This window comes from Xenopus laevis, chromosome 4S (genome assembly GCF_017654675.1).
Source record: "Xenopus laevis strain J_2021 chromosome 4S, Xenopus_laevis_v10.1, whole genome shotgun sequence".
Classification (NCBI taxonomy): Eukaryota; Metazoa; Chordata; class Amphibia; order Anura; family Pipidae; genus Xenopus; species Xenopus laevis.
In genome coordinates this window covers 97,239,508-97,261,903 of record NC_054378.1, presented here as the reverse complement: position 1 = coordinate 97,261,903, position 22,396 = coordinate 97,239,508, and the positions used below count along the sequence as shown (strand labels likewise).

Below are 22,396 nucleotides of genomic sequence, written 5' to 3'. Positions count from 1 at the left end.
GGGCAAATAATGCCTAAAAGGTCAACTTATACACTACTACAGCGGTAGTAAAATAAAAAAAGTAAAATAAAAAAAAAATGAATATTAAAAAAAAAAATTAAAGTTGGTGCTGCTGAACTACTAGGAGCAGCAGATTAGCACACCAGTCCCACTCCCCAACACTGCTAGACTAATAGCACTGGGCTCTTATAGTAGTAGTAGTAGTAGTAGTAGTAAAACAACAAAAAAATAAATAAAAGCAGTCCTTACAAGGACTACTGTTATTGCAGCAGTCAGCAGATGAGATCAGAAGCAGGACAGCTGCCCACTGCAGCTACATACAGAGCACTGCAGTAGAAGGTAGATTACTAGCCAGCAAAGCTACCTAAGCTTAAATGTCCCTCAAACCCCTGCAGACTTCTGTCCCTCCAATAACAGAGCAGTATCAAAACGATTACTAGCCAGCAAACTTTCAACTGTCCCTGAAATCACTAACAGGCAGCAGCTCTCTCCCTACACTATCTCTTCAGCACACACAGGCAGAGTGAAAAAACGCTGCAGGGCTTCGGTTTTTATAGGGAAGGGGAGTGGTCCAGGGGAGAGCTTCCTGATTGGCTGCCATGTACCTGCTGGTCTGGGGTGAGAGGGCAAAAAAAAGCGCCAACAATGGCGAACCCAAAATGGCGAACGTCGCGCGACGTTCGCGAACTTCCGGCGAGCGCGAACACCCGATGTTCGCGCGAACAAGTTCGCCGGCGAACAGTTCGCGACATCTCTACTGGCTAGAATGGAAATCGATTGCGGGATGGCACTTGGAGCGCTTCGTTTTCCGAAGTCGCCCCTAAGTTTCCTCGTGAGGCAACTTCGGGTGACTTCAGAAAATGAATCGCTCCGAGTGCAGGGGAGGCAGTTCGGGGAGATTAGTCGCCAAAAAGAAGAGGAGATTTGTCGCCGGGCCACTAATCTCCCTGAATCGCAGTGTGTGTCTCTGCCGTAATATGGACCCTAGATTGTAAGCTCTACTGGGACAGGGACTTATGTAAATGATGAACTATTACTGCTTAACTGTATCAGCCCCATATAAAAGATAGCAGGTAATGTTTGTAGGTAATGCTAATATCAGATAGAAAGGGAAGTGTCCTGGTTTTACTCAGCAAAAAAAATCTGCACCAATTACTTACTACTTGTCTTGAATTGGCAATTATATCATTCCCTTAAGTCACCTTTAGTGAAGTAAATGCGTATGGTACAGCATTTATGTAACTTATTTATTATATGCTCTGGATCAAATTAGTATGTTGCTATGCCGTGCTGCCTGCAGTAAACAATACTACACACCATTATTTACATCACTGCTGGATAATGAGATTTAATGAGATTTAAGAAATAATAAACAGGGGAAACATGTTGCTTATCACACTGGGCAGATGGGCTGATTCACAGAGGTGTTGCACATGTGCATTTGCCAAAAGCATCCCATCTTTAGTTCATTTTGAACAGGCTACAACAAAATAGCAAATGAAGCAGACTCTTAATTGGTTGCTGCGAGCAAATTAGCATCTGTTTTAGTAAATGAGCCCTGACGTCTGTTACCAGTAAGCAACATTAGAAAGTAATTTAGTATATGCAATAGAAACTGTCTGTATACCCCATGCAAAAGTGCAAGAAGATGGGCTTGAGCAGCTGCATTAAGAACAGATGCATTAAGATTATTTGCCTTTCAAACTGTCTTTGCATCAATTGTGTACAGTTATAATTTACTTCTACGAGTCTCCTGTTCCTCCCAGCAGTCTTGATCTGGAAACTGAGATGTTGTTGTGAGCCACATTCCAAAACAAGTTACGCCAAAATACAGCACCAATTCTCCCTAGACAGACCCCTTGCCTCTTTTGAGCTAACTTTTCCCCTTTTGAGTCCACAAATCAAGACGAATAACTGTGAAGTGTGATCTGCAATTATGAGAACAGACTGTAAACTACTGGAAGAACCATCCGTTACCTTTCAGAATCAAATTCAAATTAATGACCCTGACTTTCAAAGCACTTCACAACTCTGCTCCACCCTACATCTCTGAACTCATCTCTATATACTCACCCACTCGCTTACTACGCTCCTCTACTGACCTGCTACTCAACTCTTCTCTCATTACCTCCTCACATGCTCGCATTCAAGACTTTGGAAGGGCTGCACCCCTCCTCTGGAACGCTCTCCCACGGTCTGTCCGACTTTCTCCCAACCTTTCTGCTTTCAAAAAATCTCTGAAAACGCACTTCTTTCGAGAAGCCTACCCTGCTTAACTACCAAACACAACACCACATACAACACCACATTTCTCACCCACTTACTTCGATCTTGCCCACTCCCACACCTTGTGTATTACTCCCTTCCCTTTAGACTGTATGCCTATGCATAGGGCCTTCCTCACCTCTTTGTACCTGTATTGATTGTGATGTTTGTTACTCCATATATTCTATATATGTAATTCATGTGATGTAGTTGTATAATCAGGGGCGATCCGCCAATGAGGCGAGCTGAGGCGCTCGCCAGCTAGGTTTCCAGGGGCGGCAAAAAGCCGCTCCTGGTGCCTTTAAGAGCCGAATTTCCGGTTTTTGAACCGGAAATTCGGCTTTACTAGGGCGAGAGAGCGCAATTGCGCTCTCCGCACTAGCGTTGCTGCCTCCCCCCCGGAAATCGAATCAGGCTGGGGGGGCGGCATTACTGGAGCCGCCTCAGGCGGCAATACATACAGAAACGGCGCTGTGTATAATCACATTTACTTTACAGTGCTACGCAATATGTTGGCGCTATATAAATACATGTTAATAATAATAAAATCCTACCCCTTTAAGATATTATTTGTGTACAGTACATTCCCCAATTGTAATTCCTTTACTTGATATCAATATTAATCTACCAAGCAGTAAACAACATAAAAAGGAAACAGGTTTGCAAAAGTAACAGTGTCATTAGCTTGGTCTCTGCCTTTGGAAATGTTTATGAACACTCAGGGGTTATTTAACAAAGTCCGATTTTCTTCTGGTTGGAATTTTAAAGGGGAAAACACAATTTTTTCATATAAAAAAAAATTTTTTTGGGTGATTGATTAACACCGATGGTGTTAAAGTCAGAATAAAAATTACTCCAACTCAGACCTGCCGAGTTCATATAAAAGTCAATGGCAGATGTCCCAGTTACAGTTGGAAGATATCCTGATCGCTGGGTTTCGTTCATTAATCCAAAGATTTTGTGGTTTTTAGTTGATAAAATGAAAAAGTCACAATTTTTCGGGGCTTCAAATCCAAAAAAGTAGCAATTTTCCGTGACAAATCTGGAAAAATTGTACCATTCGGATTTTCTCATGATTTTATTGAGTCTTTTCCAGCACAAGAAATTTTCGTGAACATTTATTAATAAATAGAGAGGAAAAGTCCACATGGATTTGGTTGGAGTGGTTTTCAGAAAATAGTGAGAAAATTTCGGATTTTTATAAATAACCTCCAAAATCTGACATGGTAATATAAAGGGAGGAAGCACAGTTGGCATCCATGAAATTGGCAGGGAGGTGAACAAAACCTATGGGTGCCACAAAAAAAATGCGGCTCCTACTTGATTGTCTTGCATGATGGATTGGCGGCAATTTATTCCTAGCTCTAGACCCTTTATTCCCAGTACTTGAGAATTGGAGCACACTAAGATACTTGTGCTATCTGAGAGATTCTAATTTCCCCTTTATTTATTGCACGGACAAATATATATCTTAAGCAATTATCATTCATATATAAAAATATATAATGGACCAATTATAAACATGACAGAAAGTATCTAGAGCACAGTGTTTATGTACCCCCACTGTTTTGCTATCATGGCTGTTAAGTGCCACCTGACTGTGCTCACAAATGCATTCCTTTCTGCCTTTTATATGGGACAAGATTCATTGTGCACCAAATAGGTACAAGATCTAGATAAATGGTACCCTAAGAGCATTCATTTGCACTCTCCCCTATCTAATAGTAAGTAAGCCCTACAGTCTTTGTTTCCAAAAGGTATATTTTTGATAACCCCATCAGCCCCCTCTAATAGATTGTGGGGGTTATTTATCAAAATCAGATATTTTCTGATTATTTCATTTAAAAAAAGTCAGACCAAACTGGAATTCACAATTTGACCTTGTTTATTATTAAAAAATGCTTCATTTAATTGGATTGGGGAAAAACTCGATAAAATCGTGTGAAAACCTGATTTTTTTCCCCCTAATTTTTCCCCTAATTTGGGCTAATTTTAGAACAGACCAAAGAAACTTCCAAATAGGATAGGGACCACTCCCATTGACTTATATACAAGCTCGGCAGGTCTGAGATGGTGGATTTTTGGATTCTAACTTTTGCAGCGTTGTGGTATAATAAATCTCGAAAAATTTTAGGTTTTTTTTCCATTAACAATGTAGATTTTATAGTAAAAAACAAAAAAATGTCGAGTTTTTAGTGTTCGGACTTTCATAAATAACCCCCCAAACCTTGCTATTAAGAGACCTCATAGGCAAACTAAACTGTTTTCACTAGTGATGGGTGAAATTCTCCTGCTTCGCTTCGCCAAAAAAATCGTGGAAAAAGCGTGAAACGCGGATATCTTCATTTAATTTATTTAGTAACTTGACATACTCACAGCCTTTTGAAGTGTTTGTAGAAAACAATTTAACTCTAACTTTTATGAACATCTGCTAGACACATAATGAAGGAAACAGTTGAGAAGCAGAACCTTGCATGGGGAAAAACCCCACCGGCAGCAGTTTATGCTTCTTCTCTTGATTTTGAACTCATATACAGATCGAATTATGTGTAATACCAAAACTGCAAGGTCTACTGATTATAACATCTGCTTTAACCAGACCACCAAAACTGGAATGCAAGACTGAAGAAATGGGCTTTTCTTTTATCTCTGAGTACCAGAACAGATCTGTCGGCTCTCAGCTCTGCTGGAAAACAGTTTTGAGAACAGATGTGGAAAAGGAGTTCTAGACAGGCCAATTTATCTTCTGGGAAATGACAGAAATGATGCCACAGGCTTTTGATCTGCTTTAACTCCAAAATATCTGCTTCAGCCTATTGGGAAGCTATCCATTGGGATTTGTTATATGATTATATGAGTGATAGATAAATACTGAGATGCACACATTGCTTTGAACTGTTATTCTGACTTATTTGTCAGTAAATGGTTAAAATGAACACATTTGCAGAATCCTCCATCATGACATATATCAAGGATAAGTAGGTAAAAAATAAGAATAGTTAGTCCTTTAGATTTGCTTTCTCCTGCCGATCCTTTTCAGTCTCTCAGCTGCATACGAAAGTCACATAAATAAAAAATGATGGATCAGCGCCTAAGGCAATAGGGAAGACAAAAAAAAGCAAAACAAAAATATGGTGTAGTATTTTGGGTTCTGTATATAGCACCCTGTGGTGGAAATAGAAAAAGTCTCTTGTGAGTTCCCCTTTAAAATAAGCTTTCTTTGTGTTCCCAAGTCGTGCATATAATTAAAAGTGTTTATTCCAAAGACCTTCACCGGATTTGGCCAAAGTGCCTACAAAGTGCCACCAGTTTTCTCCGTTTCTCCACTGGTCACTCTTATGCTCCAACATAAGGAAACAAAAAAAAAAAATCCCATAGTATAATACTGTTTTATTTTTTTTTAAGTAAAAAACTTTTAAAACATTACACTCACATTTGTTTTCATGAGGTTTAGTCACATATATGTAAGGTTTCCCAGTTCATTTCCTCGTGGTGCTTTCCTTACTGTGACGTCACTTTCACCTGATGCGTTTCACCAAACCAATTGGCTTCCTCAGAGACAGGATATATATATATATATATATATATATATATATATATATATATACTTTTCTCTTAATTCAGTTCCAGTTTTTCCCCATAGACTTCAATAGCATTGAATTGAATTACATGTCAAACGGAATCTTGTTCATGAGTTTTCACGAGATAAACCTTTTTCTCACTGGATTGAATCTGGCCCAATCAGTGCTGGGCCAAGACGGCCGGGCAACCTAGGCAACACGGGCAACTACGTCGCCCCTCACTGTTAGCGCATGCACAGAAGACCGTAAGCGGCGAGAACGAGCTAGTGGGCATGCGTGAAAGAGGGTAAGCATTGAGGAAGCGCAAGTGTGCATGCGTGAAAGGGTGCAAACACAGAGGAAGTGGGAGCGTGCATGTGCGCATACTCTCGCATTTGGAAGGAACTGCAGCAACATCTTCTGGGCGCAATGGTCTGAACTAGGGGAAGCTGTTAGAAGAGTCGCCCTGGCGCCCTTTTACCCTTGCAAGCTAGGCACGTGCCTCTTCTGCCTACCCCTAGTTTTGGCCCTGGGCCCAATGTTTGATACTAGGACTAGGATACCTCTATCAGAAAGAATTCTAAGAATTAGAATCTGAGCTCATAGAATTTCCCTCATCATTTGCGTTTCCATAGATTCATATAAACCCTTAACTGCGCACCTACATCCATAAGGGATTATCTTTCACCCTGCCTTCTCCTTTTTTTCTATTTGCCTCTTAAGTCCTGTGTTACCCTGTCCTACATCACCAGAATACTCATTTTGCTCACCGTAGATGCTTCTAGAAAATGCTTATTTTTGCACATATTTGGCCAGATTCAGTTCAGTGAGAAAAAGTTATCACCTGGTTTATCACGTGAAAAGTCATGGACGATATTTAAATCGAGGAGAAAAAGCTTTTCTCCAAATTCAGTTCTAGTTTTTTTCCCATATACTTCAGTAGAATTTTCACGTGATAAACTATGTGATAAGTTTTTCTGAATTGAATTTCATTTCAAATTGATTCTCGTCCATGACTTTTGATATGATAAACCTTTTTCTCAAGGAATTGAATCTGGTACATAGCGTCCTGTTAAACTTTTTTTAAACCAAAATTACAGGGGGTCACTGGCTAGTGGCTATATTTTACCCCTTCGTTTAGAGTCATACAATGTATTATGCCTCAATTGGAATTGGAAAGTTTTTTCAAGCCTTTACCAGTTGTATAAGTAAGTAAATTACAAGCAACCAACTCTTTATAGATCTACTGGTTTGACTTATGACTTCACTCCAACCTCAGATTTTCTCAATGTTGTTTCTAATTCCATCTGCTTATTGTCTCCCTGTTACCAATGCACTATGCTAATCTTTACAGCTACATATTGTTGGTTAGTTTTCATTGGTTCCCATAGATGGGAGGCTGGCAAACGGGAGGCCCAGTCTGAAGAGCTAGTAAGGGGGAAAATCTGTGGTGACTACTCCTTAAATGTTTAGTAGAAAATTAAAAACCATAAATGGTTGGACCTTTTGACTATCTTCAACCTTGTTATTGACTAAGAGGGGTTCAGATTTTGAATCAAAAGAGGGGGCCTCAACTCAAAGAATCTGAAAACCTCTGTGGTTACTCTTCCTTCATTATCTTATAGATAATTAAAAACCATAAAAGTGTGTATGTTGTGACCATCTTCAACCTTGTTGTGGAGTAAAATGGATTCAAACTTTGGACTAAAAGAGTGGTCCTCAACCCAAGGAGTCTGAAAACCCCGGAGTTATATGAATACTAGCAGTTACTGGTCTCAGCTGGAAAATCATCTTCTACAATAGGGAAAGATGGTTTTGCACATATACTGAAATTGCACATCAATCAGAACCTTATTGGGCCCTCTACATTTAAGGATCCCCCAGGAGTTGCATGCTCGGCTTCTCCTATTGTTACACCCCCTGCTTTGTTAGATTTTACTCTAATTTATGTGCTGTTTTATACATTCTCAGGGGTTTCTTAAGATGGATATATTCTCATAGAAAGGAACATTGGTAAAATGATTTTTCACACCTGTCTGACAAATAGCACATGTTATATGCTATATTAAAATGTGTCAGTTAACAGGAACTTTCAGATCCCTATTTATAACAGTAATGTAATTTAATATATGAGCTTAGGTTTCAGGATGTGCCCTTTAAACATGAGGGCTGGGGTTTTCTGCAGCTTGTTAGTGCCATATAATGATACCTGAATCTGTAGAGTTAAATACATTGAACTGAAGCTTCAAAAATGTGTATGTGGAATCTCTCCAACATAATATAGCCTCATCCCCAAGGGCTGCAAACCAAGAAAATTAAAGTTAAATAGACATAATCATATTATCCTATCCTTAGGGGGCATGTTACAGATCTAGATTAGAGTATATTTTTGTCTGAACATATTTTAGATACTAAAAATGACAGTGCAGCAGTTTGTTGACTCCTTGTTTCAAGCCATCCCTTCTTAAGCCCTGGTTATTCTCCTAGGAAATTAACTTTGCCTAAAGGTGACCACACACTGAGCAAGATGGGCAGCCAATATGGTTTGGTTTTAATTATGTTGTCCAGCCATCATTTTGTATTGGGCAGTTCCATGCAGTATTTACATGTGAGAGATGTCATGGGTTTTCATCTTGGAATCTGAACTGCAGACTCTAAGGGGTGAACTTGCAGCACTGAGAGCAGCGGCAAACGAAGGGGAGGAAAGGAGGCTTGCAGAGCAACCACTGGCAGGGGCTAGTGGAGTGGGGGGGGAGGAGAAGGGGCAGTGGAGGCTAATGAGGGAGGTGGGTTTGTCACAGTCAGGAGGGGAAGTAGGGGACAGAAGGGTAGGGGGGCTGGTCCACAGCTTCTCCAAAACAGCAAATTCGCCGTTTCGGCTGAAGATGCTGTGGAGGAGCACCCTGGGAGGCAGTGGTTCTAATTTGGGAGTGCAAGGAAGGAAAGGCAGGTTCTAGTGATAGGGGATTCAATTTTTCGAAAGGTGGATAGGGTAATCTGTAGTAAGGCCCCTACATGCCGAACAGTCTGCTGCTTGCCTGGTGCTAGGGTTCGGCATGTGGTGGAACGAGTGAACAGATTATTGGGAGGGGCTGGGGAAGAGCCAGCGGTCTTGGTACACATAGGTACCAATGACAAAGTTAGAGGAGGTGGTGAAGTCCTCAAGAACGATTTTAAAAAACTAGGTGTAAAGTCGAGGACTTCCAATGTAATTTTCTCAGAGATATTACCTGAGCCACGAGCAACGCTAAGGAGACAGCGGGAGCGTAGGGAGATTAATGCGTGGCTGAGAGATTGGTGTAGGGAGGAGGGTTTTGGGTTTTTGGAGAACTGGGCTGATTTCTCAGTCGGCTACAGGCTCTTTGCTAGGGATGGGCTGCACCTCAATGATGATGGTGCAGCTGTTATGGCTAGAGGGTTGGAGGAGATTTTAAACTAGGTGTGGGGGGGGAGGGTTCAGTAAGAGATCCAGTGGAAGACAGGTTAGATGAGATAGTGGGCAAAGAAAGGGAAAATGGGGGGGGAGATTTGGCTGGGGGTACTGTTAAGGATAGGGAGGAACACATGTCATATGTTCAATATGGTACCAGTATTAAATGTATGTTTGCAAATGTAAGCAGTCTGACTGGTAAAATGGGAGAGCTGGAGCTGCTGGCGCTGGAGGGAAAATATGACGTGATTGGTGTGGCTGAAACATGGCTGAATGAGTCGCATGACTGGGTAGTTAATATCAGTTGCTATACTTTGTTTCGGAGGGACAGAGGAAATAGAAAAGGAGGATTGGTATCAGTGGCGTAACTAGATATTACTGGGCCCCACAGCAAATTATTTTTCAGGCCCCCAAAATGTTTTGGGGTTGACTTTTTTCTCCAATATTTATTGAAATTTTATATGAATTAGGGCCCATGGGGCCCCTATACCTCCTGGGCCCCCCTGCAGCCGCAGCATCTGCTTCCTCTATAGTTACGCCCCTGATTGGTATGTCTGTTTGTTAGGATTTAAAAGCTTACATAAAGCTCTAAGAATCATCCTATATGGCTTAATACAGAAGTAAAAAAGTTAATAGGAAAGAAGAGAAAGGCATTTAAAAACTACAAATCTGTTGGGACAGAAGCTGCATTTAATGAATATAAACACTGTAATAAATGTTGTAAATTAGCAATCTGGAAGGCAAAGAAAGGAAATGAAGAGTGCGGTGGAGGTGAAAACTAACCCTAAAAAGTTTTTTAAATATATTGATAGTAAAAAGATGCAGGTTGAGAGTGTTGCTCCATTAAATAATGGTACCAGTATGGTTGTAACAGATACAGAAAAGGCAAATGTGGAAAATCAGTTCTTTTCTTCAGTGTATACAATAGAGGAGTCTGAGTTCCCAGGCTCACTTTATAGCTGCACTAATGGCTCAGCTCAATCTAGTAAGTGGCTGACTCAGGATATGATTCATAAAGCATTAATAAAAGGCTCCAGGGCCTGATGGCATACACCCTTGGGTTCTAAGAAAACTTAGTTCAGTTTTAGACCAGACCCTATTTCTGATTTTCTCCGATTCACTTTCATCTGGTATGGTGCCTATGGATTAGAGAAAAGCTGCTGTTATTCCAATATTTAAAAAGGGATTACGATCTCAGCCTGGCAATTATAGGCCAGTAACTTTGACATCTGTGGTGTGTGTAATGTATCAGTGTTTGCAGATGACACAAAACTATCCAGCCCAATTAATTCCATCCAGGCCGTGGAATCCTTGAAACACAATCTTGACAAACTGGCAATCTGGGCAACTAAGTGGCAAATGAGATTCAATGTTGATAAATGTAAAGTGATGCACCTGGGATGTAAAAATATCCAAGCCACTTATATCCTTAATGGGACTGCACTAGGCACATCCATTATGGAAAAGGACCTTGGAGTCATTGTAGATGATAAACTTGGCTGTAGCAAGCAATGCCAGTCAGCAGCATCAAGGGCAAATAAGGTCTTGAGCTGTATTAAAAGGGGCATAGAGTCACTGGAGGAGGGGGTCATTCTTCCACTGTATAGAGCACTTGTAAGACCCCATCTAGAATATGCCGCACAGTTTTGGTCTCCATCACTCAAACAGGACATTATTGTATTAGAGAGGGTACAGAGAAGGGCAACTAAGCTGGTGAAAGGTATGGAAAATCTTAGCTATGAAGAAAGACTGGCCAAATTGGGGATGTTCACGCTGGAGAAGAGGCGCTTAAGGGGTGATGTGATAACTATGTATAAATATATAAGGGGTCATATAATAATCTCTCTAATGCTTTATTTACCAGTAGGTCTTTCCAGCTGACACAAGCTCACCTATTCCGATTAGAAGAAAGGAGTTTCCGCCTAAATATTCGGAAGGGGTTTTTTACAGTGAGAGCTGTGAAGATGTGGAATTCTCTCCCTGAATCAGTTGTACTGGCTGATACATTAGACAGCTTTAAGAAGGGGTTGGATTGCTTTTTAGCAAGTGAGGGAATACAGGGTTATGGGAAATAGCTCATAGTACAAGTTGATCCAGGGACTAGTCCATTTTGGAGTCAGGAAGGATTGGAGAGGCTTCAGATGGTTTTTTTTTGCCTTCCTCTGGATCAACTAGCAGTTAGGCAGATTAAAAAAAACAAAAAACTAAAAGGTTCAACTTGAACGAAGCGTGTTTTTTTTCAACCTTACTTACTATGTTACTATGTTACTTACTTACTATGTTACATCTCTGAAGGTTCTGATAGGAGAAGGTAATTCAGAACTAAAACCCCTACTGATTATCAACTGCTTAAAAACTGGAGAGGTCTGTAGGATCAGACTGTAGAATTAAGGCACAAATAAATATGCATTGGTCCAAAATTTACCAACATCAGGAGGGGGCTCAGATACACTGTCCTGAGTCTTCAGCTAGGGGAGTGGAAACACCTATGTATGAGAGCATGCACTCAATGAGCAGTCCTCAAGTGTATAAAAGTCAAGTAGAAGTTTATTGAAGGACAAGACGAGGAGCTGTTAACATTCAATGGGCAAGTGTTCTTATAGTCTGTACTGAGAGACACAATCAACTTCATGGGTCATTTTCAGTGCTAAGCAAATGTATGCTGGAAAAAAACGTGGCCATTTAGTTATCCAAAACAGGGATGTGGCCTTTCAGCTATAGGTAATCCTACCCCCAGAATCAAGAATCATAACCAGGAATACTGAGAGCTGAAGTTCTTCATGTCCATAAGGTTGGAAATTTGACAAACCAATGTTACCTATACATCAATATAAGGTGAGTGTTACAGACATAGGTGGACTACACATCAGGGATTGCCCTGCTACCACAGATATTTACTTTATGTACAATTAAAATGGCAGAGGACTTAAGCTGGAAAACTTGTCTTTTTATTTCAAACGTAATTTACTGTTCAGACGAGTGAATCATTTTAAATGACGTTTCAGACTCGAAGATATAAAACATTTGCTGGTTATATCTAGGTGAATATGGTCCCCCAAAGGCCTGGTCTCACATCATAAACAGTTTCTCCACTCCGCTGAATAGCCCCTTGTAATAGAACACTCAAAGCGCTGACTTATGAATAGGATTTCCTGGCTGCGAGAGGAATCTTTGTTCAGTCTGGGTGGGGGCAATGGCTTGGTTAGATTTCATGGTCTTATATTTGATATGTATGAGTTATATTATTTAGTAAGCTACACTTGAACAAATCGAAAGGCGGCACTCCGGATTAAAAGATGGTGGTTTATTGCAACAGGTCACAGACCAATATCACCTGACGCGTTTCGGGAACAACTCCCTTAATCATAGGCTTATCTGATATGAATGAGTTATGCTATTTAGGAACCGACACAAAGATGGCTCTCTCCCATTCCCTGAATGTCAGATCATTCCTGCTTCGAACTGAATGTTTTTTAACCACTTGAATTATTAATTACTATGTCACTTGGTGGGGAATTGCAATCCCATGTTGATTTGAACTCTCTTTTCCTGTCTCAGGGGATGTCCTCTTGTATAACATAAAATCCAGCAGCACTCCGATAAGTGATTCAAATATTTATTCGTGCCACTAGCCAAGCGACGTTTCGGGCTATTCCAGCCCTTTATCAAGCCAAGTGAACAGTGTAACAACCAAACTTAAATATGTGATTTAGGGGGGGAGGGGTTACAACACACTCCCCTCTCCCAATTGGGACTCAATTCCCAGCATTCCCAGTGATACCAACTGTGTAAAATTCATTCTAGTAAAAAATGCATTGAAGTGAACCATTTAAAATGTCTTTAAAACATGTTTAAAACATTTGTGTAAAATTCTACATAATTCCTTGGGATTTGGTAGTCAACCTATAATCCATATGTTTTGTGATTGTGTTACATTGTGTGCAAATATTGTATATAAATAGTGTTATAAATCCCCTATAAATAGGGGATGTCCTCTTGTCACCTGTACTGCTCTATGAAAGTAATGTTTATTAAACATAAACCTTGATATTTACACATCAGTCACCACTTGTCTATGGAAAAAGAACCCCCAATTGTACAAGACAACATAGATCATCCACATCTTATCTAGTGTTTTTGTCATTTATGTAGACAACTGTCCCATTCTGAAGAGGTGGTGTAACCAACATCTCTGTAACATCTCTTGGTATGATATTGGAGCTATGCATCTTACAGATGGGGGGTTTGTTGTTCATTTACGTAACATACATAATATACATATACTAAATAGCCTAAAATACAGAACATACAGCGATGAAATTACACCGGTAGAAGTTCCATTTTGATATGGGCAGTTGGTGTTCATTACCGACCAACAAAGTTTCATTTTGGACTGTGCAGGTGTCCGGACACCAAAGCTGTAGTGAGAGGAGGCTTTCACCCATCTCAGCTTATTAGATCTACTACCTTTTATTGCATATTGAGCTGTTTAGTAGGTAACAATTTGTATTCTTTACTGGCCACAAAGCTACTTGAATGTAATAACACTTTCATTACATTATTATTATCATTATTGAATTGGAAATAGTTTTAATTATGGATTTTGGTCTATTTGTGAGGCTATAGAATTAATCAATAAAGCATTCCTTTTTAATCAATACCTGCGGTGTGGTTCCTAATATTATTATTATGACCATGTATTTTTAAAGGAAAGTAAAAGTGGGCGTGCCTTTAGTTATAATCTACATCGATTATGGAGATCTGCATGCAATTTTTAAAAAACAAACAAACTGGACTAAAGAAGTATTAAGACTGGATGGAAAAATGTATTAACTGCTGGTATTATACTTTAGAATAAATATTTAAACACAACTTATGTCATCTTATCTGCTGTTTCTCTCTAGATGCTGTTAAAAATTCAGCTCTAGGGCCACTGGGAGCTGTCTTACAACAATAGTTGGAAAACCTTCCATTTTTAGATGCTCAGTCTGCGGCACCATAAAGCACATTCATTAGCATCAAAATGTATTACATTTGTATGATATATAGTGAATTAAGTACATATAAAGGCATGAAGGCTGAGTGCTTTAAACCAGGTGACCTAATATCTTCATATTTTTCAACAGAGAGTAAATTATTTATTATAATACCGGTGTTTCAGTGAATCAAATGACATCATGGGACACCCCTAGGCACCAATTTTAACTGAAGACATCACTAAGTACCATTTATAAGGATATAATAAACAGGATATTCATGGCTCTTGTGTATTATAAGAATTTTATAAGTCACAAAAGAGTTCCATGACCATGCGCATGTGTCTAGATTTTAGGCGTGGGAATCTGTTACTATAAAAGACTGCATCGTTCACCTTTATAGATGAAAATTGTTATTATGTGGGGGTTCATTGTCATTCAAGGATTTTATGTAAAAACAAAGTGACACAAGTGATATAGGTGGACCCTGGACATCCAGTATGGCTGTATTTTCTTGCATCGTTAGCTACAAAATACAAGTTTGTTTAAGTTTTCAGTATTAAGAAGCTCAGAACTGTAAATATGAATCCAATACCTCTACCCAAGCTGATGGGAAATTGTACATCCTACAGAGGCTTGCATAGACTTTTATTAACCCTCTGTATACGCTATAAACCAAAAGAAGTGTTTCTGCTTTGAAACATGCCATAATCAGTTCTGTATGGTATGGATTCTGTATGTATATCGTGATTCCAGTGGTCATACAACATGTCCCCTTAACTGTCAGGCTGTGCTCCCCTCTCTCTTCTTGTAATGGGATTATAAATGTGAACTCTATGGAAGGTGATAAGGAGCTTGTTTATTCAAGGATAACTCTTCAGTCTGAGACAGTAATGATACTGGCAAAACACATATTCTTTCAGTCTGCCTAGTGTTGAAGAAGCTCTGACAGGCATTGTATCCTCCTGTTAGTGTGCACATGCATGGATTTCAATGCAAACACAAAACAAAAACTGTGGTACCAGTATTAGCCAGTAGCAAAAATAACAAATAAAAAAACAGAAATGAAATACATTGCAAGCTTTGCCCAGTGGGGAAACACTTCTGCAAACATGAAGGTCTAAAGCTGGCCATAGATGTTGAGATTTTTAAAAGATCCTATCATCATCGTGAGACCACGATTATCTCGGAACGATCGTACGAATTGTCCATCAACTAAAAAGACCAATTTGCCAGGAAAACAAAGGGGAGCTGCCTGCTTGGCCCTGCAAACATAGACAGATTGCACTGGGACCGAAAGATTTTTTAACCTGGCCGATCAATTTCCTGACAGATGTCGGCCGAAAATCATAAAATGTTCGATCGTTCGATTCCCACTAACCGCATGATAATTTCGAAGGATTGGTTGGACTTCGCTAAAATCGGTAAAATTCAGCAAGAGAAATCTATGGGGACCTTTAATTCTAAGAGGGAACTTTAAAACTGAACATGAAAGGAAGATCTATGAATTCAAATGTATGCAGTTGTTTAACACATTAAGACAGGGCCTTAATTTAGGGTCAGGTTTCATGTCACACTATGTGACCTGACTGAATCCAGATGCCTGGACTATTTACAACCCACCCTAATTCATTTTATTATCTGTACAATTTATCTCTTTATCTGTCTGTAACTTCCTAACTTATTGCCCATGAATACCTTTCACTGATCTAACAGTATATATGCTGTGCTTTTTTAACTTTCATTTGTATTTTGCCTGATGAAGGGGCGTTGGTGCTCTGAAAGCTTGAAATGTATTTTTATTGTTAGCCAATATAGGTCTCACTTTTACAATACTCGTATTTGTTTGTTTTTTTATTTGTTATTTGTGCAAGCATAGGGAGTCCAAATGACAATGGATAAGCATTTTCTGTGCCTTTACCCTTATATTGTAGAGTATGGCATAGTGTTTAAGTATGAACTCCAGCCTACAGAAGGGATGCACCATTCCCATCCCAATGTGACTGACAGATCAAACCCTTGTTAGACTAAAGCTGGAGTGTTGGAGTTATAATTTTATTAGTGCCAGTTATAAACAGATACATTCTTTCTATGGCAGTATCCTGGCTTAGCAGATCAGACAATAATGTGTAAGGAAAACCAATGGTAAAGTTACTGGATCGAATGACAGGTAATGGAAAAACAATCACAGAGTGACTTATGTCTAGTTGCTCTTCAAGTATCATAAATTCACACATTGTTGAGTTTACAAGATTTAGCAGAATCGTTTCTGCTGCTGTTAAATCCATGTATCTGTGATTTCACACTGGAACCAAAAAAGATTACAGGGGACACGGAAGAGTAAAGAAGCTTTATGATATTTTACCACTCCCACGTGATGCTCTTAACTTCTTTGAGCTGTGCTGAGTAAAGTGACACTTATATTAATATCCATATTATTGTACATTTCATGGCTTTATATGTTCAATTTAAGATTCTGATTGAATTTAAAGAGGCACACTCCACACAATGCTTCTGCAAAAACCGAAAACTTCTTTCTCTCTTATTGAAGTGAGATCACAGAATGCTCAAAACAAGTTCACACCATTAAGATAAAATAACGCTAGAATATTATGTTTACTTGGTATGCTACCACACTAGATGCATACAATTGCAAATGCAATTGCTCAGTAATTCATAATTATAATGGTACAATGGTTTCTAGAAAACAAAGAACTAATTGTAACATGCTGTTCCATAGGTCATCAACACAAAATGAGACTTCTAATAGATATACAGTTTTCAGAATGTTGTGATTTCTTGACATAAAGTGAAAAAGTGTAACCCAGAATTTCTATACATAGACTTTTTTTAATTTATAATCAGGGTGGATTAATGCACAGGCCACCCTTAGGCCATAGCCTAGAGCCCCAGTGTGATCAGGGGTCCCGCTAACTTTTTATTATTATTATTTAATTACTATTTCTATTTTCTTTTAGTATTTATTTTTATTTAAGCTGCTGGGTAATGGACGCTTCTGCTGGGAGAAGAAGGTAGACAAGGCGAGTGCATATGTCTGGGATGGGTGCAGATCCAGTGACATCACTGGTGCGAAAGAAGCTCAACCCGGTGTACTGATCTTGGGTGCACCCGTGCCTGGATCTGAACACATCCGGACCCAGCATTAGCCTGGAAGGGGGCCTTTGTGGATCTAGCCAAAGGGGCTCCACATCTCTTTAGGGTAGGGACACACTGGACGATTTGTCGCCAACGTTTTAAAAAAGTAAATCGCAGCGGCAAGACGATCGTCTTTTTTGAACAGACGATTCACAGCGACTATTGGCACAGAGCGATTTGTATCCCATTACTCTGTGCGGTACGTGCTCCACCCAAACCGGAAACGGATTGTGCTTCCCGCTGTAACCTGGCGTCTTTACGTTCTTGCGTCATTGCGTTCGCATTGTAATTTGAATACAATTGCTGCTACTTATCTGTATGTGTGTGCGTGTCTAGGAGATTTCAGTGCTTTTCTAAGTACATGCTATTTCTGATAAATCGCTCGGAAAAGGGTCTCAGTGCGTTTTGGAGCTACAGGCGATTCACAAACGCGCTGTGGGCACAGGAGCTGGCGTCTTTCATTTGTTTTTGTTCAGAGACAAAACGAGCGATATGTCGCCGCGATTTGCTTTTTAAAAACGTTGGCGACAAATCGTCCAGTGTGTCCCTACCCTTAATCTGCCACTGTTTTATAATACAGGTATGGGATCAGTTATCCAGAAACCTGTTATCCAGAAAGCTCCAAATTACGGAAAGGCTCCATTATATAAAAAGTTTAAAAACAGTACCTTTGTACTTGATATCGGAAGCAAAACCAGGTTACTGGGTTTACTTATTATTTCCATGATTTTGTAGTAGATTAAAGGTATGAAGATCCAAATTATGGAAAGATCCATCATCCGGGTAACCCCGGGTCCCGAGCATTCTAGATAACAGGTCACATACCTGTATATTAAATACAGCACCATATACAATACCTATGCGCCAGAGTCTACGCCAGCTACCATTAGTAAATCAGCGAATTGCCGAAATGATGTCACGCCAGCGAATTTTCGCCAGCTTTAGCGACTTTAGCCCTTAAATTTCCCCCGTACTGTTTTGTTATTTGTGGGAGCTGTTCTCACTTTGCAGATCATATTGTAATCCTTCCTATACTATTTGGGCACAGCGTATCCACTCATAAGGCAAGGTTGTAAAATTGGGCTGATCTGATATTTTGGACCCTGGACCAACAATCAGATCATACTCCAGGCTTATGTGGATTTGTCAGGAGAAGACAACAACAACAATACAAATTTAGCCTGATATTGGTTGGCACCAATAAGCAGTGTATGTATGTATGTATGTATGTATGTATGTATTTATGGAACCCAACTGTAAACAGGTTTACTGAATTTGACCATCTGGTTTTTAATACTGGGGAAGAGTCCAAACATTACTCCAGCACGGGGGCCCTGTATTGTATGTGTCACTGATAAGTGCAACTATCTGTTTGATATTTATGTATTAATAAACACAAACTAACTATTAGCAATATTCAAAACAAATGTGAATATAAAACATACTGCATAACATAACTCTCAGTACATATTTGCATTTTTGTAGCTATCCACATTCTATCCTATGGAGTTTAGATAGTTTTAATACACAATATTATGGCCAATGAACTCAAGATTACCTGTATGTGTCCCACAGATGAACAGATGACTGCAGAACAGAAGAAAAAGAGAAAGCAAAGGAGGAACAGAACTACATTTAACAGCAGTCAACTGCAAGCTCTGGAAAGAGTGTTTGAGAGGACGCATTATCCAGATGCCTTTGTACGGGAAGACCTAGCGCGCAGAGTTAACCTCACTGAAGCCAGAGTCCAGGTAATTCCTTATATTCTTCCACAGATCATTATCATGTTGTGTTTGGAACATTTTAAGTGCACTAGTATATTCAACAACTTAACCCAGTTAATGAAGAGGTAGCAGGTAAATCTTGATAATGTATCCATTACCTATTTAAGTTGGAAGCATATTCCACTAAACCCCAAGGTCTCTGGTCAGTGGAACATTTTATCATGCTTTCCAGAACAATCAGGTTTTTGGTTGATAATCATGGATGTACCCAGAGCTTTTTACAGTGCTAATGTACTTAGTGCTACAAGGCCCACAACATTCCCAGTTATTTTCCTGGGAAAATTACCCTTTCTCTTACCAATGACAACCACAGAAGGCATTAAAAAAAGGGACATTAAAATTGACTTCCTATGATTTCTCTTCAGATCTTCCTATTCGGCTTTTGTGCAACTGTGTGTAAGTTGTTCTTGTGCCTATTGGCCTGGAATTCTCCTTCTTGCCTCTATCCATTTTGCTTGCGGGTTCAATGGCTCAATGAGAATAACGAGTTCTTGTGGATGAACTAGAATATGAGCACGCCAGGCTTGCATGACTTCTTATAGGCTTACCCAATTAAACAGATTTACAGCCAATGAAGCATTTTTCTTGGGGATGCTGTCAGCCAAGAAAGGATGATCGGCTCATCCACCAATACATTCAAAAGACGACTAGAGTGGACAGTCCTATGGGTAGTGAAAGAAGAAAGAGAAAAGCAGGTCAAAAGAAGAACAACCACATAATGGGGCTTGCATCAGTAATGAATAAGGGAATCTGGATTCCACCATTTTATCCAGATAAGGTTTTAGTGTCCTTATATAATACTGTATATTGTTGAGTTCATTACAAACTGTCACGTGTAGCCAATTCCTTGGCTTTCAGCTGCAATAAGTAAAGTGACAAATGAGTCAGGGCCTGAGACCCAACAAATTTGTTAAAGAGGCTACTATTAGGCTTTCCCTTCCTAGATTGTTTTCTTTACAGCTAAACACAATTTTATTAGTTAAGCCCTGTACTTAACTCCTTCACGCAACATCAGACCAAGCAGAAAGAGGTCCTGTTTTTGAAATGTTTATTCTTGGTGATAAAAGGAGAAAGAAGGTTTCACAAGCAGCGTAGGAAGCAATAAATATAAGTCTGCCTCATTAAATACATTCCATGGTTCCAACCTCGGAATTATGAGTCCGTTCTTTGTAAGCTTTTAGTTAGTATGAAGTTTGCCCTTCATAACGCAGGTTGAGTGTAGGTGTACTTACAAGCTTATTAGGATATAATTGCATTGGAGTGAATATACTCACACCAAGAGCACCCTCCAATTGATTTAACTGGGTTTCCTTTTCTTGGCACCAAAAGGGATGTTGGGAGGGCACTAACCTGTAGTGTGTTTGGATCTCACATTCAGAAATATATAAGCTGCCTCATCACACATCATTTGGTGACTAACACAACTTTCACTGCACTATTCATTCTTTGTCAGTGTCAGCCAGTGCACTAAAGCAAAAAAACAAGTGCAAACATGAGCAATAAATTCTGGCTAAAAACTATTCAAAGATATTTTTGCTCCTATGTGCAGCACTTTCCACTAGCACTTTGTGTGTAACTGGGTACATAGGTATATTTCCATATGTTTGCTCTAAGTTGCAGTCAACATCAACCACACTGATTAAATGAAGCAAGGGAGGTGTAATACCTTCCTGTTATTATTGATTCACACTAGCACATAATGTTAAATGGGTAGTTCAACTTTAAATTATAATTTAGTACGATAAAATTTATATTTTTAGATAAATTGTAATCTAGTTGCTAAGGACTTATTTACTCTAGGAACCAGGCAGTGGTATTAACAAGATACTGGAATATGAATAGGAGAGTGTCTGCATAGAAATATAAGTAATCAAAGGTAACAATAACCTATTAGCTACACTGGGCAAAAGTTTTTGTCTGCCCCCCATCTGAAATCTGGAAAGAGGCAGAGGAGAAAAAAAATAATTTAAAAACTATAAAAAATAATGAAAACCAACTGGAAGGTTGCTGGAAAAAGGTACATTATATAACATACTAAAGGTTAAAGGGATACTGTCATCGGAAAACATGTTTTTTTCAAAACGCATCAGTTAATAGTGCTACTCCAGCAGGATTCTGCACTGAAATCCATTTCTCAAAAGAGCAAACAGATTTTTTTATATTCAATTTTGAAATCTGACATGGGGCTAGACATTTTGTCAATTTCCCAGCTGCCCCTGGTCATGTGACTTGTGTCTGCACTTTAGGAGAGAAATGCTTTCTGGCAGCTGCTGTTTTTCCTTTCAATGTAACTGAATGTGTCTCAGTGGGACATGGGTTTTTAACTATTGAGTGTTGTTCTTAGATCTACCAGGCAGCTGTTATCTTGTGTTAGGGAGCTGTTATCTGGTTACCTTCCCATTGCTGTTTTGTTTGGCTGCTGGGGGGAAAAGGGAGGGGGGTGATATCACTCCAACTTGCAGTACAGCAGTAAAGAGTGATTGAAGTTTATCAGAGCACAAGTCACATGACTTGGGGCAGCTGGGAAATTGACAAAATGTCTAGCTCCATGTCAGATTTCAAAATTGAATATAAAAAAATCTGTTTGCTCTTTTGAGAAATGGATTTCAGTGCAGAATTCTGCTGGAGCAGCACTATTAACTGATTCATTTTGAAAAAAAATGTTTTTCCCATGACAGTATCCCTTTAACTTAAAGGTGAATAATCCCTTAAATGGTGTAGGAGTGCCTTGTATTTATTTATAAGATGACACTTAATCATCTGTATCTTTACTTGATTCAGATAAAAAGGAATGAGTGCCCTATGAAAATTGAATGCCCAAGTAAAACCATTGAAAATCCCAAGGCAGAAATCAATATCATTATTATATTGTTTTGACCTCATAAAAATCTGCATGGCTAGATCTGTGAACAGTCTTAATTAAATTAACAATTAAAATCACATCGTTATACACCTTAGATAACCTTGCAGTCTATAATCTGAGCTTTTAGACTGACTGAGTTAATCATTATTCATTGGCTTTCAGCAACAGTGACTATTACAGTAGGGGCATTAAAGATAATATGCATGGAATAATAGAAATTACTGTGCAGCTCTGTTTCTACAAAAATGAAAACTGGAAGGGCCCAAAAGCTGATGTCTGCCTTCACTTTCCAGATTGCTGAGGATTTTATTGTAATTACACTCAGACAAAAGAAAGAAAAGTGCTTAGTGGTCTTCAGTGTG

General features: G+C 39.3%; 1 protein-coding gene across 2 annotated transcripts in view; it reads left to right on the top strand.

Moving 5' to 3' along the window:
• Window positions 1–22,396, top strand: part of LOC108715742 (paired mesoderm homeobox protein 1) — an 84,988-nt gene that overhangs the window by 52,389 nt on the left and 10,203 nt on the right. For both annotated transcript variants that reach the window (XM_018261168.2, XM_018261169.2), the window contains exon 2: window positions 18,963–19,138. In XM_018261168.2, coding sequence (XP_018116657.1) covers window positions 18,963–19,138 — 176 coding nt within the window. The remainder of the gene's footprint in view (window positions 1–18,962; window positions 19,139–22,396) is intronic.